The 25,505-nt window shown below is 42.3% G+C and overlaps 1 protein-coding gene across 1 annotated transcript in view; it reads left to right on the top strand.

Annotated features, from left to right (window-relative positions):
- LAMA3 (laminin, alpha 3) overlaps nucleotides 1-25,505 on the top strand; it is a 207,773-nt gene that overhangs the window by 44,064 nt on the left and 138,204 nt on the right. The window contains exons 5-11 of the mRNA XM_012725781.1: nucleotides 3,348-3,439; nucleotides 6,778-6,893; nucleotides 9,548-9,666; nucleotides 13,143-13,233; nucleotides 14,976-15,107; nucleotides 16,388-16,450; nucleotides 23,705-23,839. Coding sequence (XP_012581235.1) covers nucleotides 3,348-3,439; nucleotides 6,778-6,893; nucleotides 9,548-9,666; nucleotides 13,143-13,233; nucleotides 14,976-15,107; nucleotides 16,388-16,450; nucleotides 23,705-23,839 — 748 coding nt within the window. The remainder of the gene's footprint in view (nucleotides 1-3,347; nucleotides 3,440-6,777; nucleotides 6,894-9,547; nucleotides 9,667-13,142; nucleotides 13,234-14,975; nucleotides 15,108-16,387; nucleotides 16,451-23,704; nucleotides 23,840-25,505) is intronic.

Genomic DNA, 25,505 nt, shown 5'->3' on the forward strand with positions numbered 1-25,505 from the left:
CACCCATACCCTCATCCATCCATCCATCCATCCACTCATCCATCCACACACCCATCCATCCACCCACCCACCCATCCATCTATCCATCCATCCATCCATCTGGTTGTGCAGCTCCTCCAAGGTACAGGAGGCTGGGTAAAGCAAGCAGGATAAACAGAGAAGGTAGAGGTATTGGTGAGTGCTAGCATGCCTTTACTCCATTATCCACCCCTTACTCTCAGCCAGACAGCAGTCATGTCTCCTGGACAGGATAAAGACCCTGAAGTCTTTCTTCTCCTACCTCCTGATCTGCTGCCAGGGCCTTCCATTGGCTAAACTCACTAGGAAGCTAGAGGGAAAGAGACCCCATTGTTTCAGCCCACCCAGGACAGAAGGCAGGACCGAGAATGGTGGAAGGTAGACCAGGAAGTGTGGTCCTGCAGAGTAAGATCAGCCCAGCCCGCCTTACAGAGTAATATCAGAGAGCTGGGAATAAGAGGGGAAAGAGAAAAAGAAGTTTTACTATAATTTTGAGCATTTTCCAAAAAAAGTATTCATCTTGGATGTAGGTGGCCTTGATTCTGCATTTCTTTTGGCTCTCTGAGCTGCTGTGAGCAGTGACTAAGAGTGGAATTTATAAGGGAGAGCTGGGTTTTGATAAACCTAACTGGACTGAATTTACATTCCTTCTCATTCCTCTGGGTGTTTTGGAACCTTGCCAGGAATGAACCTTGCCACTTTTTCCCCTTTAATTATCTTTTTATGGCTTGCAAGGTTTGTGCTTGGAAGTATATATTTTTCTTTACAGTTGGGAGAACATAGTTTGTTATATATATAATCTGGCCCCCCTCTCTTAACCTAGACTGTTGCTCTGGAGTAGAATAACAGCCATCTTCACACGCATCAGGTGTGCTGCTGGGATGGGGAAATCTTTTCAAGCTGTTCTTCTCTCTTGTTGCTTCTGTCCTTAATGATTGTGCAGAGAGAACCCTCCATGAGGATGGGTCACTGCAAAAGATGCTGAGTGTTAACTCGCCACAGAAAGTTCTCTAACACTGAACTTTTCCATATGAACTAGAGTGTTGTTAATATTTTCATACTTGGTGAGGTGCTGCCAGGAAACTTAGACAGTACAACTTTTTATTTTATTTTATTTTATAACAGTTTATTTTTACATCATTTTGAACAATTTCCCCCCATCTCAATTGTAATCTCCACGCGTTTCCCATCACCAAGTCACCCGTGTGCCATCACCATAATCCCGTGTGCTTTCCTCCCCACCCCCCCATTTTTGATCCCATTCCCCACTCCACCCCCACAAAATGTCTCTGGTATATGGCTGTTCATTATTCTTGTTATTTTCTCGCCTGGTCCATTATAATCCTGCTATGAGCGAAACCATCCGGTGTTTTTCTTTCTCTTTCTGGCTTATCTCACTAAGCATGATCTTTTCTAGCTCCATCCAAGTTGCTGCAAAAGACATGTGTTTCTCTTTTTTGGTTGCTGAGTAATATTCCATTGTGTAATGTGTACCACATCTTTTTAATCCAGTCATCTACTTTTGGGCATTTGGGCTGCTTCCATGTTTTTCCAATTGTAAATAAAGCAGCAATAATCATGGGGGTTCAGGTATCTTTTTCAATCAGCATTTTTGTGTCTTTTGGGTAGATACCTAGGAGTGGGATTGCTGGGTCATAGAGAAGCTCCATGTTTAGCAGTTTGAGGAACCTACAAACAGTTTTCCATAGTGGTTGTACAAGTTTGCATTCCCACCAGCAGTGCAGGAGAGTTCCTTTTTCTCCACATCCTTGCCAACATTTGTTGTTGCTAGTTGTTTGAAGATGTGCCATTCTCACTGGGGTGAGGTGGTATCTCCTTGTGGTTTTAATTTGCATCTCCCTTATTACGAGTGATGTTGAACATTTTTTTCATCTGCTTTTGGCCATCTGCATTTCGTCTTTGGAGAAGTGTCTTTTTAGCTCTTCTGACCATTTTTTGATGGGATTGTTTATTTTTGTTGAGTTTCATCAGTTCTACGTATATTTTTGTTATCAGTCCTTTATCACTACTTTTGTGTGAGAAAATGTTTTCCCAGTTAGTGGGCTTGTTTTTTGTAATGTCTCTTTTGCTGTACAGAAGCTCTTTAACTTGATGTAGTTCCATTTTTTATGCTTGCCTTCACTATTGTGGCGTTGGGTGCTCTGTCTTTAAAGATGTCGCTGAAGTATAAGACAGTGCAACTTTTAAAGAGTAAATCAGAATTGAACTCCAACAGAGCATGAATAGGGTGCTTTATAACACTCTTACCTACCACGACAGAAAGATAACAAAAACCCTCTTGTCCTTGTAAATGCATTCAGCAACATTTCAATGAAAAACATAATTCCACAGCCCCCAAACTTCTCCTGGAGTCCTGCCACATCTGAGAGTAAAGGAGGTAGCAGCTGGTGCCACCGACTGTCACTAGTGTAAAGGCCTCCGCATAGCAGATAGGCCACATAGGTGACATGGCCCGTTCATATTTGTGGCCTGATTTACAGAACATCCTCACTGGGTCTGAGCTTGCCAGTCTGGCCTTTAAGAACTGGGTCCTCTGTCTCTGTGGTCATTGCTAGTCTTAGTGTTGTAGCAGGTCCATCTTTGTAAAGATTGTTTCATTTCCCAGAGCCTGCACATAGTAGGTACAAAATTTGGAGCACAGGCCCCCTCTGGTGGTGCAACAGGTCAGGGCACAATACTCCAAGAGAGCTGCAGCTGCTTCAGTGCAAGTTCGATCTGCAGCCCCAGAGGTGACCCATATGGCGCTGCAGACCTCTCCTGTCTCGCCCGCTGCTCCCCTCAGCAGTGTACTTCTTTGATCTACCTGTTCTGCTTCCAGCTCTGTCTCTGGTGAAGCCTCTCACTGCCCTTGCACCTCTGGCTTGTAGCCCAGTTCTGTATGCATAAATAAATAAACCTTTTAAAAAGATTTGGAGCACAAAAATTTATTTCTGGTAAATGAATATATTCAGTGCATGTAACTCAGATTTACATTAAAATAAAAAAACCCAATAACTAGGAAGCACTTAACCCTCTTCCAAAAAACTCTAGAAGACTATTCTTTGCTGAGAAATTTACCCTCTATGCATTTAAAAAGCTAGATTTTTAAAAATGCACAACTTCATTTCATGTTATTAAATTTGACTGAGGAATGCATTTATTTTGAAAGATAAGTCACATCCAATTGTGGCTCTCTTTTATGTTGAGGTAGGCTCAAGAACAGAGGGTAAGAAGGAAGCAAGGACAATACCAATGTGAATTAAAGACTAGGGAAGGAAAGTTTTGTTACTGTTTAGTAAAACTGACCTGTTCTGTGTTCTGTTATACAGTATTACTACAGCATAAAGGACATCAGTATTGGTGGACGGTGTGTTTGCAATGGCCATGCTGAGGTGTGCAGTGCAAACAACCCTGAAAAGCTGTAAGTGTATTGTATGCGCTTTTTTTTTCCTCTTGGTGTAAATATGTTTGTCACTAAATATTTCTAAGTTCCTGCCCTCACCAGGAATGTCTCAACAAAGAGGTGATTTGTGTTTCTTCTCCTTGGGCTCTACCCTTTCTTCCACAACCCCTCACCAGCCCATGGCAGACGTGGCTTATTAATATGAGCACCTATGGGTGACCTGGAATGCAGTTATCAAACCTTTCCCCCTTGCTCCGGACTGTGCCCCAGGCATCCATAAATAGTTAATTAGAGTTGGCAAGAGAAGTAAAACTTGTTTTTGCTATCTCTGGATCTCTGGTCTATTGGCATCAGGAGTATGCATTTTCAAATCCTTTTTTTTTAATTGTAATAAACTACACACCATATGAAGTTTGCCATCTTAGCCATTTTTAAGCCACAGTGGTATGAGTTCATTTTACATATATTCACGTGAAGTCAATCTCCAGAACTCTTTTCACTTGCAACATTGAAATTCTATACCCATTAAACAGCTCCCCATATCTCCTCCTTGAGCTCCTCACAACCATATTCTACTTTCTATCTCTGAGTTTATCTACTCTCAGTATCTCCTTAAACTAGAATCACACAATATTTGTCTTGTGAGTGGCTGATTTCACGTAGCATAATATCCTAAAGGTTTACCCTTGCTATCTGCCAAAACTTACTTCTTTTTAAAGGCTCAACAGTATTTCATTGCGAGTGTATCACATTTTGCTTACCCATCCATTTTTGATGGCCACTTTGGATACTGCCGCCTTTTGGTTATGGTGAAGATGCTGCTAAGAATGTGGGTGTATGCGTTTTAATTTTATTGAGGTAATATTACACACAATAATGTGCATGAATTTAAATTTCAGTGTTCAGCAGTTGTATAAACTCACATTACCACCACAAGAAGGATACATTTGAGGACTGGGAATTAACTAGATGTTAGATATAGTAATAATTTTCTCTCAGTCTTATAGTTCAAGGCCTCAATTCCCTGTGAACAGCATTTACCAGAGCTATATTTTACCGTTAATCAGATTCAACTTCATACATTGTTAGTTTCCTGTTTGAGCGAAGGTGCTTGCTACCAGCTTACATCTTGTGCTTTGAGGAGAGGAGTTTTTCTCCCTGATAACAATCCCTTGTTCTCAGAAGGCCTTCAGGGATCAGGTGGCATCATCTGAGATGGAAATTTGAATCCACCAACTGACAAGTCTTTGATCAGCAAGGACTTATTTATTAATAATTAATCCATAGGTGCCACATGGACTCCTGGAGGGTAGGGTCCTACTGGAAAGGACAGCAGGTCAGGAAAGTCCTGAATTGGAGAGAAAGAGGAGAGAAGTTTCATCTAGTGAACCTGAAAATGGTGTCATTTGGAAAAGGAGTTGAAGCCATCAGAGAGGGTCCGAGCTTCTTGTTTGGAAGAACTGCCCAACCCTATTGACCCTGGGAGACCTGGAGGGTTTTAAACTGAGTAAGAAATTGCTCCCAGTCTATGCGAGAAGAGAAGCCATCTCCCATGCCTCCCTGAAAGGCGAGGACCACCAGCACCTTGCCTTGTCTCTGCCTGCTTGCTGGTTTGCTTCCGTACAACAGGCTGATCTGCACATGATTCATACGGACTTCCACGATGAGGAGAAAATCTCATTATGTAAGGAGATTCAGTGACTTAATGAAGGGAGCCAACACTTGACAATCAGAAAAGTTAGTATCTAATCCAGCAGAAATACATGAAGAAGCAGCCGAGGACTTGCATCAAGTATGCTGCCCTTGATGCATGGGTGGATCACAGATTTAATTCTGAGCTACTAGCAGTCAACTCAAAAAGAGAAGCCTGCTCAGTTTCATCTTTCACTGTGACCATAACCTAAAAAGTTGCTTAGGAAGCTTGATGCTAGGGTCAGATAAGAAATTTCCCTGAGTGTAAGGTGATATTCATCATGAAGAGGATTTTCCAGTTATCATTCGCAGCAATATTCTCATAGAAGATGGGAGGGTGAGTTTTCTAGATCAGTCTGGACTGAAAAAGCAATTTTTTGGGGGGTGCCAGTAACATTCAGACAAACATCCTGCTCCCCCTTCCCCTTTATTTTGCTATGTGCCTGTAAGTCTCCTTTTGAGAGTAGCTGGGGGTGGGGTGGGGTGAGGTGGGGGGATGGGGAGATCTGAGGTGGGGGAATGGGTGGAGCCTTGTGGAATAACATCCTCTGAGATTTTGTTCCTCATTATCTCTTGGATTTGGTGACTGCTTGACCCACAAGTGAGCATGAAACCTGAGCAGGCCTTTTTGATAGATTACTCCAAATCAACACATATCAGAAACCGCTGCACTTATTTATATTATTACTGTAATATAAAGTGATGGAAAGAAAGAGCTGTGCCTTTTGAGTGAGTTGAGTGTAGGTTTATTCTCTGTCCTCTATCATTACTTAACTTTTGGCAAGTGTTTTGATATCTCTGAATCTTACTGTCACCCTCTGTAAAATGGAGATAATAAGGTGGATGAAAGAAGACATTAAAATAATATATGTGGGCCCTCCCTGGTGGCGCAGCGGGTTAAAGCACAGCACTGAGAAGCTAAAGCCACTTCCGCATGAGTTCGATTCCCGCCTGCCCTGGAGGTGACCACATGGCGTGGCAGACCTCTCCTGACCTGCCCGCTGCTCCCCTCAGCAGTGTACTTCGTTGATCTGCCTGTTCTGCTCCCCACTCTGTCTCTGGTGAAGCCTCTCTCCGCCAGCCTCTGGTCTGTACCCCAGTTCTGTATGAACAAATAGATAAATCTTTAAAAAAAAATTATGTGAAGTGCTTTGTTCTCTTCATTACTCAGTAAGTGGTAAGTGGGTATAAAGGGTGAGCATGATGACTGGATGAGGGGGTCAGTTTTTATTTTTTAAAGATTTATTTGTTTATGCATATAAGAACTAGACCAGAGGTGTGGAGATGAGAGGATTCATCAGAGATAGAGTGGGGAGCAGAACAAGCAGAACATTTTAGACTGACTAAAATACACTGCTGAAGGGAGCAGCGGGCCAGACAGGAGAGTCTGCTGCTCCATGTGGGTCACCTCCCTGGCCGGGAATTGAATTCTTGCTGCAGTGGCTGTGGACAGCTGCATAGTACTGTGCTTTAACCTGTTGCACCACCAAGGAGGGCCCAGGGGGTCAGTTTTTAACAAAGACTGATCTCTTCTTTTTGTGATACTACAATTTATTTATTTATATAAATTAAAAAAAATTCTGACATGGTTGTTCATTTTTGTACAATATTTAGTTTTTCTCCTCTTAATAACGACTTTTCAGTAACTAGATGTGCTCTGACAGGTTTCGCTGTGAGTGCCGACACCACACTTGCGGGGAGACCTGTGATCACTGCTGCGTTGGGTACCATCAGAGACGCTGGCAGCCTGCCACGCGGGAGCAGAGCCATGAGTGTGAGGGTGAGTTCTGGGGAGAGGGGAGCTGGGCAGAGAGGCCCTATCTACTCATTCCCTTCATATCTTTTTGAGGACTAATGCTTTGTTTTCCCCTTGTTTATGTAGAGGATGGAATCGAGGCCATTTTAGGGACTCTAAACTAGAAGGGAAAACTTACAAACTGGAGGTCAAAGTGCCCCATCCTAAATTAAGAGGAAAACAAAAATGACAGCCAAAAACAGTTGTTCATTAGTTAACATTTGCTATAGGCTAGGATTGGGCTGAGCGCTTCAACATGCTGGCTTCTCTTCTTAGCAACCTAAAATGTGGTGCAGCTACTGTTAAATTTTAAATCCTTTCTGAGGATGTGATACTGCATCGGGATGTTGAGGACCAGTGCCCAGAGAATTTGGAGCTGGAAGCACTGGGAGAGCTTGAGTCAGACAGGAGGGGTACTGCAGAAGGATTAAGGTGGGTGCAGGATCCAGGTAACCAGAGAAAGAAGGGAAAAAAGGGAGAGGCTGTTTTTAAATATACATGCAACACAAAGTAAGTAAATGTTATTTTCAATAAAGCCATAAGACTTTATTGTATTTAAACCGATCTTAAGAAGTCATATATTCTAATTGCTAAAATCTTTTTAACTTTTGGTTATTGACTTTGGAGACTGTGGTCTATATTTTCTTTTAGTATTTGAAGGTGAATTTTCCTTTTTTGAAATGATCAAAAGGTGTTCACATCCAGGTTTACTGAAGTGAAGAGGCAAGAAAAAAAATCTACATTTTATATCTTTTGCCAAGTATCTTTTATAATTATTGAAAGGTAAGATTGATTACCTCAAACCAGCAGATTTCCTCGCAGGGCATTTCCAGGGAGGAGTTTGGAGTGTATGAGAGATGAGAATGTTGCTGGAAGGTGCTGATGTTGCCCAAGGCCAATACTCAGGTGCATCTCTGGTCCAGAGATGTGATCTGAATGGCCATTCTCATTGTATAGTCAGCTCAACAGGTTTCTTGTTAGTGACTCCACATTCCTCACCTCTAGAGAATGAGACCAAAGATGGAAAGTTAGTAATCAGGGGTCATTTCTTCCATTGCTCTCAGTCTTTGTTTTAGGATACTTTGATTGAGTAAAATAGTATCACATGAAATCCAATATTTGGTCTGCTCTCCAAAGCAGTGGAACCCTTCAGTGGATGAAATGCTTTACTCCAACATATATGAAAAAAATATTCTTTCATAAATTTTTAACCTTCTAAAACTTGTCAAGATGATTAAAAGTTAGAAAACAATATGAAAATCATATTAAGATTCATTTGCTAAGTGCCTTCTAAATTCTAATTGAATTACTGCGATTCAAAGCAGGCATCTTCAGAAATAACTTCTGTGTAGTAAGCAAAAGTGTCCTGAGTTGTTTTTATCATGGTGCCACTGAGAAGTGGAAAATGAGAAAGTGAAAAAATGAGAAAGCCTGTTAAAAAATAAAGTAACTTGTTTAACTTCAAGTTCAATCTTCTTAACCTAGTGTGTTTATCTAGGGACTTGGTTAAAATAGAATTTTTTGGAAAGTCTTAGAAAAGTTGATCTAGTTGGAATGTTATGCATATAAATCCTACCTAAGAAAAAGCAAGAATTTCATTTTTGTTAATTTTCAAAAATCTTGACTATGATGAAAACCCTAAAAGGGATTTAAATTACATTTTCAAATTTTACAAGTACTATATACATATTTACAGAGAACTTGGAAATTAAAAACACCAACATTTTTTATTATCCAAAGAGAGCCACTATAATGTTTATTCAGGTATTTTTAGTGTTTTAACACTAAAGATTGTATTTTACATATACAGTTTTATATCTTGATATTTTAAAGTATATTTCCCCCATATTACGAAAAACTCTTTGACATTCTTTTTGATGCCACATACTGTTTTCAATTGATGGGTTACATAAATCCAGCAAGTGCTTGCTGAGTTCTTACTGTGTGTTGGGATATGTGTTCTGTTGCATCCAACTGCAAGAAATTCCAGGGAACTGACTGTTAAGAAAACATACTGTTGTTTTCTATAATTATACATTAAGCTTACTTCCAATTTACTAATATTATAAATAATTCTGAGAATGAAAGTCTTAGAGTATCGGTTGAGAGAATAGGTTGTGGAGTAGAACAAACTACATCAGGATTCTATCTCTGTTACCTATGGACTGTGTAACTATGTGCATATTCTTTAATTTCTCTAAGTCTCAGCCTCCCTGTCTGGGCTACAGGGACAAAAATACCCATAGTAGAGAACTAGTGCACAGATTAAGTGAAATCTTATATGTAAAACACTTTCAATGTGTACCAAGAACTCAATTATTTTTGCTAGTAGTAGTACTTATATCCTTTTTGCACATGAGATTTAATTGACTGTGTAGTGTACCTTAATTTGTTGTATTTATATAACGTTTTTTTAAAAAGAGAAATCTATCCCTTAATATCAAATGAAAGAAAGTTCTCATTGCTTATTACTACAGAACTTTCTTTGAGTAAAAGTCCCTAATGTTGTCTCCTGAGAGTATTTACTGAGGATGTCTTAGAATAGATAGTTTTGTAGTTCCATGAGAAGGAACACTGGGAGAATTTAAAAAGTGGCTCAGAGTAATGATGGGATATTACTTTGGAATGATTTTTTTCAGCATGCAACTGCCATGGTCACGCCATCGACTGTTACTATGACCCAGATGTTGAGAGGCAACAGGCAAGCTTGAATATCCAGGGCATCTATGCAGGTGGAGGGGTCTGCATTAATTGCCAGGTGAGGCATGATTTAGGCCAAATGGGATTGTCATTGTAGGAAAGAGCCTTTAGTAAGCCTGCTCCAATAAGATACCTAGAAAGCGATATACATTAGGACGTATTTTCTGAGACCATTTTTCCTACTGTTGTACATAAAACGTTAGAAGGATAGAATAACGTTGTCAAGCTCCTGGCCTTCACTGGTACCTACAGAACGTCAACAAGTATGGACTACACATTTAAAGTACACATGATACATTCAGCAAGATAAACCATAAGTTTGGGCTGTGATCTAAGTGATCACATTTAAAATGTTAATTCCCATAGTTATAGAGCATGTTTTCTGATTGAAATGGAGTTAAATTAGAATTCAATATTATTGGGAAAACCTTCAATGTTTGAAATAAAACACTTCTAAATAATTCATAGTCAAAGAAAAAATCAAAAGGGAAATTAGAAAAGATTTTAAATTGAGTAACCATAAAAACACAATACATGATATTTGTAGACTACAACTAATGCAGTATTTAAAGAGAAATCCATTGCTTTAAACAGAAATCTAAAATCAGTGACACATCATTCAACCTTAAGAAGTTAGTAAAAACAGCAAAGTAAGTAGAAGAAAGAAAGCAATAAATATAAGAACAGAATTCTATATAGGAGAAAATGGTGAAAAAAATAAAAGAGAAAATTAACAAAGTCAAAAGCTGAGCTATAGAAAAGTTTGACAATTAATAAGCTCTCAGCCATACTGATTAGGCAAAAACAGGTGATTAAAAGCTACCAGTAGCATATACAAGTATGGATTTAGCACTAGACATTAAAAGCAATATGAAAGAACACCAACAAAATTGATAACCTGGCTTAAATGGAGAAGTCTCTTGAAAACTACAGTTTACTACAATTGATATAAAATCAAACAGAATACTTGACTAGCCTGCTATCTCTAAAAAAAATTAAATTTATTATAAAAATTTCCTGACCCAGGTGGTTTTACTGGCAAAATTTATTAAATATGTAAAGAAGAAACACCAACAACTTTATGCAGTTTTTCAGAAAACAGGGAAGGACATTTCTGAACTTGATGATAAGGCTAGTGTAAAACTTAATACCAAATCTGACTGACATTACATAAAATAAAATCACTGACTTGCAACAAAACATCAAAACATGTACATAATGTTAAAAAGTAGAATTCAACAATTTGTTATAAGGGTAAAACATTAGATGAGTAAGATTTATCCAAGGAAAGCAATGTTTTGAACATTCAAAAACAATCTGTATAATTAATCATGTTAACAGAATTCATCAGACAAAGCCAATACCTGTTTTATGGTAAAAGCTTTTAGCAAACTAGGAATAGAAGTGAGTTTCTGCAATCTGATGAGTGGCATTTATGAAGAACCTGCATGCAACTAAGATCATGTTAGACATGACATAATTGAGCTATTTCTTTTTAAAGATTTGGATTAAGTTGAGAATACTTGCTTTTTTTTTTTTTTTTTAAAGATTTATTTATTTATTCGTACGGAACTGGGGTACAGGCCAGAGATGCGAAGGGTGAGAGGATTCACCAGAGACAGAGCGGGAAGCAGAACAGGCAGATCGACGAAGTACACTGCTGAGGGGAGCAGCGGGCGAGTCAGGAGAGGTCTGCCACGCCATGTGGTCGCCATGTGGTCGCCTCCGGGGCAGGCGGGAATCGAACTCATGCGGAAGTGGCTTTAGTTTCTTAGTGCAGTGCTTTAACCCGCTGCACCACCAGGGAGGGCCGAGAATACTTGCTTCTTACCACTCCTTTTAAATGGTGCCCTGGTGGTCCTAGCCATTGCAATATGCAGGTGAAAGAAAGAAAATGCGTTAAGGCTGGGAAAGAAGATGTGGAAATCCCACTATTTACAGATGGCATGGTTAATTACACAAAAAAAATCTAACGGAATATACAGCCACTAGAGTTAATAACTGAATGTAGTGAAATTACAGGATCCAAGGGTAATATAAAAAATTATGCTAGCCACAAACAATATGGAAAATGGAATAAAAATTCAATTTCAATTAGTGTAAAAAGTAACAAATGCTGAAAAATAAATTTAACAAAGGGTAGGCAGGGCCTCTATATTAAAGCTAAAAAACATTGCCAAGAAAAATCTTGACTTAATATTAGTAAGATGCCAATTCTGCACAAATTAATCTGAAGCATAAATGCAGATTTTTACATAGAAATTGACAAGGCTAATTTTAACTTTATAAGGATGTCAAAAACCTAGACATACCCAAATCTTATAAATATTACTTCCCTGTGGCAGATGCTTCACTGACCAAAGTCTGTGAAAGAAGGGAAAACCTGAGGTACCACTTAGGCGAACTTCCCCCCTTTTCTTCCTCCAACTGGGAAAAACTGGGGAACCAATTTTACCTGATGTCCTTTGTCATCAGTCAGAATGACAAGCAACCAAGTTGAGGTTAATTGGCATTGGCTGGAAGAGGGAAAAGACTACAACTGTTTCTTATTTGCCCAAAATGTTTTTATGCATATAAATGTTAATCAGAGAAGTGGCCAGTGTGGTTATAGAGCTCACTGTTAAAATGAATTCAGATTTTAGCCCACAGACAAAGAGTGGTAATAATAAGTAAAATCTGTAATTAATAAAAATTACCTAAGATGGGGGAGAGGATACAGAAAGGGTTTTTGTTCTTTCCTCTGTGTTTCTCTGGAGATTCTTTTTGGGTCAGAGTAGGCAATATTTCTTCCTTTTAATTTCCTATTGCCTTTCCTTTCACTAATGAAAGAACACTGTCCTCCCAATTATTTCCAAATTAGAAAGAGAGAGGCAAAATCGAGCTAGATCCATGGTTTATGGTTCTTGGAAACTGATGATGCACGTTGGTAATTTGATTATGTGGCAATTACAGGGATTAACTATGAATTATGGAAAATCTCCTACTATTGTACTACAAATGAATTCTGTATATGAGATTCATGCCTGTATTTTTAGTTCATATAATAGAAACGGTTTCATGACTAAAGCACAGATAAAATTAGAATTCTCAGAGAAAAGGATCTGTATGTGCTATTTTTTCCAAAGTTGCAAAAGCTAAAAATACACACATGAACCTTTATTCCTTAAGTTAAACCTGAGGGTAATTTATTCTCCATTATTCAGTTCTTCTAAACGAAGCCATGAAAACTGGGTAGTTTTGTGAGTTTTCACTCAAATGCCAGGTGCCTTATTCAGCATATTGTGTGGTGGAAGAGAAAATCAGGGCTCTCCATTTCATGGAAGACACCCTTATTTTCTTCCAGTGGGCAAAAAACTCCAGAGTCAATGTTAAGTCTGTGTCCTGTGCTAAATCTAGGAGATTTCAGAGTAAGACCAACATTTTCTTTTCCAGTGACTACAATTACAGTTGTATGTGACAGAAGTATTTCTCTGTATGAATTGCGCAAAATAAGGACGCTCACATTCTCCCTAAGTTTCTTTCGTTTCTTTCCAGCATAACACAGCTGGTATCAACTGTGAAAAATGTGCTAAGGGCTTTTTCCGCCCGTACAGTGTTCCAGTTGATGCCCCCCATGGCTGCACCCGTAAGTTTCATCCCAACTTGATGCTCTTTATCTATGAATATTGCTTGAGGGACATCATTAGGCAAAATTCTCACTGGTTAGTATTTCTCCTCATTCTCTTTCTCTCATTCATTCTACTCCTTACTAGCTCTGTCAATCGGATAAGATCTCGCTGCCTTCACATTTTTTTTTTTAACACATAAATGGAAAAGAATACATTCCCTGAGACAAAATGACATCAAAAGCACCTAGGAACCTAGGAAGACACTGAGCTTCAAGCTCTTCGTATACTGGACATGCCACAAATATTAGTTCCTCCATTCCTGTCTTGACGTATTTCTATGATCTCCAATAGTTTCATCAGAATATCATCAAGAAACATAGCAATTAGTTCATAAGAATTTACTTAAGATACTTAAAATAGTTATTGGCACTTGTTCTATACAAGACATTCTCTAAATACGTTTAGAAATGCCTTAGGTGAAAAAAAGTAACTTCTTGTTCCCAGATATAGTTCCTGTCTGTCTGGTGCCCCTGTGCTCACATCTATCATCCAGAAGAATGTCGCAGGTTTCCCCGGCAGAATTATCAGGCCTAGGTCCGATCATGAACTTTGCCCTGCATGCGTGATCTATACAATTCTTATACAATCTCTGGATGGAAACAGTTGGGAAGCAGTTTCTGTTCTTCAGTTGATCTGTATCCACTGTCTTCCAAAATTGATTCATCATATTATTAAGTTGTGGGCATCAAAATCCCAGGGATATGTGAACCCTGATTTGCTTCTCTCTGTGGCACTTTTAGTGGTCAGCAGTGTTTCCTCTCCATCTGCCACATCATCCCACAAAGTATGCCCATCACTTTGCTGGTGCCCAGGAAGGCATTGGTGAAGAAACCGGGGCCTCATGAGTGCAGTACTGTAGGGTGGGGTCGCAACTCTCCACCACTTGTTTAGGTTTTTAAATTATTATTGCTGAAGTCACCTTGTGGAGATTCTAGAGGTTAAGCAAAAAAGTATCCACAGGTTACAAATCCTAGATAAGTTAAGCCTAGGACACCAGGAGAAGCCCAGCTGGAGGGATATTTCATGTTCAGAGATGCTTTAGCCGTCTCCCAGGACAGGTACTCAGCTGATCTATGCTATGCCAGTATTTTCTCTTCCAGGTCAAGGGAACTCCCATATGTGTGTGTGTGTGTGTGTGTGTGTGTGTGTGTGTGTGAGACCAAGCCTCTAATACCTCAAATATATCCCTTAGAAATGCAAACTGAATACTCTTGTTGGTTTGCAAAAAAAAAAATGCCTTCAGTCAAATCTAACATTTGGGTTATGAAGATTTGCTGCACTGCCCAGGATACCTTTTCAGTACCTAGTCACCCGCCCACCCCCCATCACACGTAACAACCAAGTGACGATGACCCCTGTGTGGACATTCACACTTGGCTCATGGGCAGGAGTGGTTGTGCTATAGCACACGTACCCCCAGCCCCTCTGACGGTAGTCTGTGTGGGCTGCACCTCTTACCCGGGGAGCTGGGTAGTGCTCGGTGAAGTGAGCTACATTCTTGAGCACATCTCAGTGTGGCTGCTCGTCAAAGTTCCCTCCAAGGGCCCATGAGGCTCAGTGTGCTCCGTCTACCAGGGACGCAGTGGAAACAGGCTGTGCCCGTACAAAGTGCTAAACGTTGCCCCAGAAGTACTGGGACTTGCGTGCCTTCCCAAGTGCAACAAAAGCCTGATCTTTTGGAAACTGGGGCTTCTCTCAGCTTGCAGCTGTAACCCTGAGCATGCCGTCGACTGTGAGCAGGGCTCGGGCCGCTGTAACTGCAAGCCCAATTTCCGTGGTGACAACTGTGAGGAGTGTGCGGCCGGATACTACAACTTCCCGGCTTGCTTGAGTAAGTACCTCCTGCAGCGGGAACGGTCTCCTTTCTTGGCCCACAGCTGGGTTGTATGCATTACGCCAGGGCAAGGGGTGGGCACAGAGAATGGGTTAGGAAGGTTGTATTTATATGAAAGTGTTTGATCACGCTTTATAGTCTTATTTGTCTCTAAAGTGTGAGGGTCGACATTGACCACTTCAATTTGACAATAATTCATGTGTGTAATTTTTCCTCCTAAGCCTCAAAGAAATAGCAGGGATTCCATATGTTTGGGGTGGGCAATGGGTCACCTTTCCTTCTGTATTTAAAAGAGGCCACTGCCATGGGCCCTACTTCATACCCCTGCCAGTATGGAAGTGCACATCTCAGTATCTGGAAGCTACAAATTTTATGTACCCTTTTGAATATATGGATGGAACTGCAAGGGATCATGGTCAGTGAAATAAGGCAGAAAGAAAAAGAAAAATATTAGATGGTTTAACTTTTAGGAGGAATGTAAGGGATTGGGGGGGGAAAGATAATTACAACAAAGTAAAAATCAACAGGCAGCTATAAACCAGAGACACTCTGCAGGGGTGGAGGAGGGAGGAACACAAGGGACTATGCTGATGGCACATGGGTAAATTAGTGGTGGGAATTCTAGGGGATTACAACCCAGATAAAAAAGCATACATTGTACAAAAATAGAGAATGATGTAAAACAAGTATAAAAAGGAAAGAAAGAAATACCACAGAACCTGTAGCGGGAGGGTCTGTGAAATCCACTATGCAGAGGATGACAAGAGCCAGGCTCTCCTTGTTTGCCCTGGTGCCGAGACAAAGACACTTAACTGCACCCCAGCCCTTGTTGCTGGGAGCTTGCTCAGTCCCACCCTCACAGTGTGCAGTCGTAGGAAGAGCAAGAGGATTTGTGGGGTGACTATATGTGCCGGCTCATACCAGCTGCCTCCAGGGTTGACTAAACTAGCTTCCACTCTCACCCCTGAGCGCACTGCTTTGGGTGACGCATTACATAATTATTGTATGTTTAAAAGAACAGTTTTTAAAAAAGATCTATTTATTTATGCATACAGAACTGGGGGGCAGACCCGAGGAGTGGGGTGGTTAGAGGCTTCCCCAAAGACAAAGCAGGGATCAGAACAGGCAGAACACTGCTGAGGGGGAGCAGCAGGCAAGACAGGAGAGCTTTGCTTCACCAAGTTAGAGAAGGCTTCCTCCTAGTTAGTGAAATGTAATGTTTTACCTTATTGTCGCCTTAACCTCTCTCTGCATTTTTTAATAAACCATTGTTTTAGGAATTCCCATTGCTGCTCTTTCTACTCCAAGTCCAGATGACCCAGTTGCTGGAGAAATTAAAGGTAAGTAACTTCTCTATTGGCTAACCTTTCAGTGAAAATCTGTGCTCTGAATTTTTTTCCCTATTTCTATGCATATTACTATGCCCAAGTTGAAATCATGTTAGGGGAGGATACAGGGGACTCATGCCCAGGAACTCTATCCCTTTTGGGGTGGGGACGGGGAACCGCATACTAGAACATGTACTGAATGTAAACTGGTCAACACAGAAGGGCTATGTAAACACAAGGCTGCTGCTTTTCGGGTGGCTCTATCTACACAAATCACATAACCGATATCTGTGAGAAGATTCCAGACCTGTAGGTTCAGTTCTGGAGCTGTGTGCAGGTTGTTTCTTACATAACCCAGAAGGGCACACAAGCAATAATGCACACATTAAGAATGGCTTGCCTGCACCAACATAAGGGCACCAAATGCACACAGCCCACAGCTATGCCCCGTCTTGGTCATGCTACTGTCACCCACTGAGTTTGCTTCCAGGCCCCCCGGGTGCCTGCAAAGTCCTGATGGCCACATGCTCACCTGGCTGGGGTGGCGGTAGTTCGAGGTGTATGAGCACGTGTGTCCTTCCTTCCCGTATGTCCAAGGTGTGGGTGGGCAGAGAAGGGATAGTTGACTAGACCAGAGAATGGTTTCTCGAGAGCTCTCCAGGTGGAAGAGTTGAGGTTTTGCAGCAACATGGCATCAGGGTATGGCAGCCTTGACCACGAGTACGTGGGGAAGACGAGACCGAGAGGGAGAAGGAAGTGTGCAGTTGGCAAATTTAAATACAGTGGGTGCTTATTTATCTTTTTCTGTGTTAGCCAAAATATTGCTTATAGGCTTATTTGGAAACGTCAGTTATCTGTCTTACCTCCTTAGGTCCTTCACAGATTTAGAATGCAGTCTTCCTGAGTACTCTCTCTCTGTGGGGTAGTCAGGAAGGATCTCACTGAGGAGGTAACTAAGCAAGGACAGTAAGGGGGATGTGTGGGCCATGCAGGTGTCTCTCGAGAAGCATCCAGAAGCAGGAGAGAGCTAGCACAAAGTCCTTGGAACAGGAGCATGTCAGGGAAGTTTACGGAACCAAAGCTTTCAGGCTGTGAAAGCTGAGTGAGCAAAGTGAAGTGGGGCAGGAGAGGAAATTCTGGGGAATCAGGTCATAGACTCAACTTCTATTCTGAATGAGGGAGCCAGGGAGGATCTGGAATAGAGAATGATGTTGCACAGGGATTTTTGCAGCTACTGTGTTGAAAACCAATTATATGGGGAGGAGAGAAGAAGCTATTTCCATCATCTGTGAGGAAGAGCCCAGGACTTGGAATGCATCTGTAGAGGCGACAAGGAGATGAATTGTGGATGTATTGAAGATAGAACCCACAGGGCCGGACATGTGTTATGGAGTGATGCCAAGGCTTTTGGATGGAGTAAACAAGGCAGCTACTGCCGTGTCCTGAGCCAGGAGCAACTTTAAAGGAGGAGGAGCACATGGCTGGGGGAGGGGAAGGCAGAGATTCTGGTAGGAACTTGTGGATTCTCATTTCTGATTGTTCCTATTTTTCTCTGTGAGATAAGAACCAAGATTGGGGCTGAAAGGGAGGATGGGGGACCTGGGAGTGACTGGACTGGGGGATGCTATAGGATTTGTGTCAACACAAAGGGCTCTGAGGTCAGTTGCAGGAGATCCAGTTTCCTTTCCTGTGCTCTTTCCTACGTCTGCCTAACCCAAACCCAGCTCTTCTGACCAAACCCTGGTGCCCGCGTCATTATGTGGGGTGTTGTCTTAAGCCTTCTTCAGACAGTTACTTGCTGATGGCAGCCATGCCTGGGTTGGTCTAGCCCCCAGCCCCTGCCTGGCATCCTGCCCATAGAGGGCATCAGCCAGCCTTTCTTTCAGTGTTAATTGACTAGGGTGGAACGCAGCTTTTGATTACTATATGTGTCTGCATCTCTGCTTTTCTTCCACAAGAATGTTTCAGATCTCCCACCTACTGTCTGTTTACAGTCATCTCTTTGTTACTCAATTCCTTTACTCCCTCAATAGACTGGTGGTGACTTCAACAAAAGAAACGTAATTGAACTTGAAGGGAAGTCCAGACGTCTGGTACAAAATATTAGACAAGTCTTAGAACACAGCCTGGAGGAAAAGTAGTTTCAATTAGCGAAGTTGGAATTATCTGGGAATTTGAATGCACAGATATTCCCTTCAATTTGGTCTTTTATGAATGCATTTTAAAAACACACATTGTGGGGCCCAACAGCTGGCAGTGTGCCTTAGAAGAAAAAACATCTCAACTGCCAAAATACATAGCACAGAACAATGCAAACACCCTCCCCTGTGAGAAGTTTGATTCTTTAAGGCTTGTTGGTACTTTTGTGTCCTCTACTGTTGTAACTCATGGACTGCTCAACAAGACATACAGACTCCAGTCAAGAGGTTTAAAGCAGCAGGGTTTATTAGCCAAGTACTGGTGCACCAGGGGCCCTAAGCCAGGTGACAAGCTTTTTAGGGCAAAACCACCAATAGTGCAAACAAGATGAATTTTGGGGCTGTGGTTTTGGGTAACTGTAGATATCCATCAAAGGACAAAGGCCAGCTGTCAAAAGCAGGAACAAGCAATTTACAGAATGTAGCTTGAAGCACCCGTGACGGGTACTTTCCATGGGAACCTAGGAGGGGCGTTATGGCCCACAAAACAGAGCCCTTGGGCAAGAGGGCGTCACAGTGGTCAAGTCGTTTCCAAAACTACTATGGGCCTTTTCAATCACACTATGGATTAAAGGCCCTTCCTTCCATAGCATATAAATTCCTGTGTATCACCCCAAACTTTAGGTCTTCAGGGGTGAAGCTGAGGCATATATTTTGAACAGGTTTTCCAGATGATTCTGCAGTATAGCTTGTGTTAAGAATCACTTCTCAAAAGATCATGCTTAGAAGTAAGCCAGAAAGAAAAGGAAAAATACTGGATGGTTTCACTCATAGCAGGAGTATAATGGACCAGGTGAGAAATTAATAATAATGAACTATATACCAGAGACATTTTATGGGAGTGGAGTGGGGAGTGGAAGCAAAAACAGTGGGGGGAGGGAAATGCACTGGACTATGGTGATGGCACACGGGTGATTTGGTGATGGGAAGCCCATGGGGATTGCAACTGAGATGAAAAAAAAATGCACAAAATGATGTAAAAATAAGCTATTATTTATTTAAAAAATATCATTTCTTGATTAGTAGACATTCCCATGTAGTAGACGAGAAACTCTCCTGTTAAAGGGCCACATAGTAAGTCTTTTCGACTCTGTAGGCCAAGTTGGAAGAACTCAGCTTTTCTGTTGTAAAAATGTGAGTCTGGCTGTATTCCAGGAAAATGGTGTTTACCAAAACAGGGATGGGATTTGGCCCTTAGGCCATACATAGTTTACAGCTCCTGGTGTTGTATTGGAATCTCTGGGACCCCACACCCAGGTAATGGTATTTTCCCAGGAAATTTTGTGCAGCCAAGATTGAGAACTACTAGGCTAGAAAATCCATATGCTTAATTCCAGACATTGAAGAGTTGAAGCAAAATACAACCATTTTACTGTTCAGTATGTTTTAAAATAAGGATTGTCATTATATTTCATGACATTGAATATAGTTAAGATATTCTGGGCCCCAGTGATCATTTATATTTTCTTAAAATGTATTGTTTGGAAGTAATATAGAATAGACACGTCATCTTCAAGGGCTTCTTTTGAAAGTGACAGCATTTGCAAAAAATGCACTCTAGAGAGATGCTAGGTATATGTGTACTTTTATTCCTCCAAGACAAGAACAAAATCAACAGCTGTGGGAAAACTCTAGGTGCTTACTGTAGGAGACTGATCAAATCTTGGGATGCTTATGTAAAGCAGTCTATTTGACCTAAAGACATAGATACTGAGGAGGGCTCTTGACAAATAACATGGAAAGTTTTGATGCCTCCAATGACTTTGGCAGGAGCTATTTGTCACTGCCAACATGGAGGTCAATTTCTCTGGGGCTGGGGTCTTGCTAAAGATGAGAACTCTAAGAGCCTGGTAATGATGGTGGGGACAAGCTTTCCTGGGCACGTCCTTCTACCTTCTCTTCCTCTCCCCCTCTGAGCTGGGCATTTCATCTCTCTGGCAGGGTGGGTGATAGAGATCAGCCTGATAAGGCTTAAAGATGGACAGGCAAATGCTGGTATCTCAGTTTTGGAGATTCTGTGTAGATGCCAATTACAACAGAATTCAAGGAATGGTACTTACAGAAGGAAATTGTAGTGTTTAATATTTAGCGTAGTCTTCACTGATTAAACATTTATCAAGTGCTGTTCTCTACTTGGCACTGCCAAGGTAGTTGCCTGCTGCAGGTACCTGCTCTATAGGAAGCATGCAGGTAAACAGTCCTAAAAGCAAGTGTTAATACTAGAATTTGGGTAAGAACAGGAAGCCATGACAGCCTGCAGAAGGGTTTCCTTACAGCCCCTTTGGGGGGAGGGAAGGAGCTGGAAGGGGGTGAGGGGAAAGGCAGGGAGGGAGGGAGGTAGAAGGCAAGGTTTTTTTGAGCAGCTAGAGGAGGCATCTCAGCTGAGTCTGGGAGCATGAAGGAGTTAGCCCTGCAGAGGAGTGGGTAGGAGAAGGGTAGGAGGCAGTGGCAGGTAGGTCCCTGGCGTGGGAGAAGAAGTTCAGGGTGAGGAAAGGATCAGGAAAAGGCTAGCATGGGCAACCATGTTGCAATGTGCAGCTTGGCAGTGCACACTTATGCTTCATCTAAAAGGTCACTAAAGCCATTGCGTTAATTGCAGATTTGTTCATTCATGGTAACGACTTTACGCCAAGGGACAGGAAATGGAGGAGTGGACTGTTTTTTCTAGTTTGTGCAAAGTTTATGATGGACACGGGCCTTTGGCAGCCTGGAAGGTTTAGAAGGGTCCATTATGCACACATGTCAAGGACATTGGATAGAGCCTGAAGGCAGTAGATCACCTTTGAGGAATTTGAACTAGAAAGTGATATGAACAGCTTGGGTTTAGAAAGATCATTCTTGACCCTAGTAGAGAGATTGGCCTGGAAGGGATGAGACAGGAAGCAGACAGCCTTGTTGGGACACTCACAAAATAATCCAGGCGAACAAGAATGTGGTCCGGAAAGAAGGCCCTGGGACATTTTGAGATAGCATCTCTGAGACCAGGTGATGAGGTATGAAGAGGAGAAGACAAGCAGAAGTTAGGGGCCTCTGAGGTTTCTGCTAGAAAAGTGGATTTCAAAAGCAAAAGTTTTTAATGGCAGAGGTACTAGGTGCTTTCTGTCTGTTTGCAGATGACTAAATCAGGACTCTCTGGATCTCAGTACCAAGGCAAAGTTCACATTTCTTATTGAACTCCAAAGTTGGTTTAATGCCGAAATGTAATTGACAGCACAGCACTCCTTTCCCAGGGGTGGGAGCAGTGGGGGGTGGGGATGGAGACTCATCATAGACCGTGGCAGTGTGACCTGGACCTCATGTGGCTGCCTGGGTCCCACTGAGCATGTTTCACCTGCACCCTGTGCCCAAGCCTTCTCTTATGACAGATAGATAGAGAAGATAGATAAATAGTAAGATAGATGCGTGTCCCTTATGAACAAGTTAGAGATGATGCAAAGACTGTTAGATTCTGTTTCCTTCTTAATTAGGGGATTAAAAAATATTTCTACACCCTTGTTATTAACTTTTTATCTGAAAGGTTCAGGGGAGGAAAGAGGGAGGCAGTAGAAATTACCAAACTTTGGGGTGATCTATTCCACTGTTGTAGAAAATCTTTTCAGAATCATTAGCCTCCCCTTCTATGACAGGAAAGATAAACCTAGTTTAACCTTCGAGTCTCCCAGGGGCTTCTTCATTCTTGGGACCATGTTGCATATGTAGAGGTTAATATGATTGATGGCAATGTAGATGTTTTAAATATGAAATTGATTTGAATATGGTCAATTTTAGAATCAGTTATTGAAACACACACACTACACACACACACACACACACACTTTGACTATCAAGGCTTTATATATATATATATAATCCAGGCATATATATATATATATATGGTGGTCAATTTTATAATCAGTTATCAGCTTGTATTTGTAGTATAATAGAGTGTGGGCTTTAGAATCAGGCAGATCTGGGTTCATATTCCAGCTCTTCTGGCTATGTGACCTTCGGCAAGTTTATGAACCTTTATGAATACTTACCTATTGACAGCATTCTTGTTTGACTTAAATCTTTGCCCATTTATAATGAAATGAAACATGAGCCCTATATTTTTGAGAATTCTTTACTTACCGAAGAATACTGCATGATGGCAGGAAGAGTCCTGAGGTGAGCTCTCATGAAGTTTTCAGTCGTGTAGATGGTTCACTCACCGATTGCTGTTCTACAGATCACCCCCAAATTTAGTGACCTTCAAAAGGGTGGTTTCTCTCAACGCATGTTGGCTGAGTGGTCTTTCTGCTGGGTTTGCTGGCCTTTCTGTTGCACTTCCCAGAGGGTAAGAATGAAAACCGTAAAGCTGTTGTGATGGGGCTCAGAAGTGCCACGATAGCACCTCCACTTCGTCCCAGTTGTCACAGCATGTCATCGGGCCACTGAGCGATGTCAGCAATGAAAGTGTGAAAGAAAAAACCAGCTGAGATAGAGGCTAAGGTGCGGATGTAGAGGAGTCCCTTGTAGGGCCAGGAGAAGGCCTTCCTGAGGCGTTCACTTTAAACTGGGAGATGAAGGATGAGGAAGGACCAGAGAGTGCATCACAGGCAGAGGGAACAGCCAGATCAAGGGTGTGGAGATGGGGAAGCACCCATGTGAGGACTTGGAAGCAGCTTGGTGACTGGGACAGCCTCAGGCCTGGAGAACTGAGTGAGGCAATCAGAATGAAGCCCCCTGAAACCCCATCTGGCACATAGAAGGACTGACTTTATGTTCTTTTCTTTTAGAAAATGGTGGTAAATCCATATTTAATTTAAGATTGCCATTAGATGGGAATCTATTAAATTGAAGTTTTCCCAACAAGGCTCAGAGGTAGACATTCCCAGGTTATAACTATTTGCAAACTAATACTCACCCTAGTGTTTCTGGGTTCTTAGGGTCTCTACCTATTTCATTTAAGATGGACCTTCCTGTTAAAAAGTTTCATAAACCTTAGATAACTTATAATCTATGTTTCCATGTCAGGTAACTGGGGAAAAGATGAAACTGGCAAAGGGAGGAAGGGGAGCCCCCTCTGAAAGCCCCTTCTGTCTTGCAGGCTGTGACTGTGACCTGGAAGGCGTGCTCCCTGACATATGTGACGCTCAGGGAAGGTGCCTCTGCCGCCCGGGCGTTGAGGGCCCTCGGTGTGACGCGTGCCGTGTGGGTTTATATTCATTTCCTATCTGCCTAGGTAAGTAGACACTGCATGGTGTGGTAGTCTCAGCCCCCAGTGTTAATTTCCTCCTGAGGGAATGCAGAGGCTCTTTCTTTCTGGGTGAACTGTGTGGCCGGCAGTTTAACAAGTCAGGCTCTGGCTTAGGTGTGTGTGTGTGCTCCTGGGACTGACCTAGCTGGACCCTGACACCTCCCTTCTTTATTCTGTGTAACCAACCCTTTCTCCTCCCTGGTGGTGAAGGACAGGCGCGCTGGGGTCAGCTGCCTGGGTGCAGATGCTGGCTCTGGAGAGGCAGTGGAGAGCTCCCTAACAGAGTTTGGGAGCCGACCAGGCAGACATGGGAGGAGGCGGCACATTCCAGGGAGAGAACAGCAGGCAAAAACCACACATGCCTCCCTCCCCACTTGGTTTTTCTTTCACTCTCCTGTCCTAGTAAGGGTCCCTGAGTGGATGGAGGGTGGGAGGAAGGGATTTGGCTCAGTTCCCAGGGAATAATAGGTATGTGTCTATGTTGTGTACATGAGCAACAGATGCATGAGTCTGTCCAAGTTCTTGGCCGCCTCCCCACTGCCTGCTGTTGCTTTCAGTGACTGTCATAGGGGAAAGGATGGGAAAGAAGAGAAGACTATCGGTTCAGGGTAGGAATGAAACACTGCCGCAGGTATTAATAGGAGGGGAACTTGCTACCAGGTCACTAGGTGCTAACCCAAGCTGTAAAGTCTGCAGCAGAAGGCTCTAGGCTGGGCTTGGAGGAGGCTCCCAATAGCTCGGCTGAGTTTTAAGCCCACACTGCTGCAGCACAGCTCAAGGAGAGGAGGAATGCAGTCCTGTTCCCGCCACAGCCATTTCTTGGCACCTAGGGAGCCAGACAGGGCAAAACTCTAGAATTGCCCTCTCCCCCACCCCCAGGCCACAAGAAGGTAGCCTCCTTATTTGCCAATTTTCTTCTCTTATGCAAACCAGTTGGCATCCAGAACTCAGCTCCAGGAGAATCCCCTGGGAGTGCTGCTTTTAGCTTCCAGCCTCCGAATACAGGAGGAGGTTAAACTTGTGTTGAGCAATAGTACCCACAAGGTCAGCCTTGGGGGTGTTTATGGGATAGAAGTAGGAAAAACCCTTCTGGTAGCTGAAAGATAAAGTCTTGAAGAGCAAGTGTCTCACTAGCTCTCATTTTAGGCAACTACTTACCCACTGTGTCTGTTTCTCAGTTTCCTATAGTAGTGCCCACTCATGTTGTGGGGTGTCTGGATGACCCCCTCTCCCCTGTAAAGCTCTTAGAGTCCAGGAAGTCCTTGCATCTATAGGTTAGCTATTATTCCTTCATCCGCATTCTGCTCAACACAACCCTTTACATCATTTTAATTGTCTCTAATCTCAGTGGCACCTCCTGTGGCATAGATGTTTGTGTGTCTCCCAAATCCTTCCCTTCCCTTCCCTCTGAACTTCTGGATGTGTCTGGCCATGCTCCCTCCCCCTGCCCCACCTGCCCTGTTTGCAGGAGAAAGGAGCCACAGGAGCTCCCAGTAATCACTGCACAGAGATTTTGGCTGGCAGGTGGGAGGGGGAGAAAATGGGACATTCTCTTTTCCTTCTCTGTCTTGATTTCAATCAGAGAAGTTCCATATAAGAAGTTGGGAATCCTGATGCATTCCACATGGAAACATCACTGCAGGTGATGCTT

This window comes from Condylura cristata, unplaced genomic scaffold (genome assembly GCF_000260355.1).
Source record: "Condylura cristata isolate star-nosed mole 26May11 unplaced genomic scaffold, ConCri1.0 scaffold00016, whole genome shotgun sequence".
Taxonomy (NCBI): domain Eukaryota; kingdom Metazoa; phylum Chordata; class Mammalia; order Eulipotyphla; family Talpidae; genus Condylura; species Condylura cristata.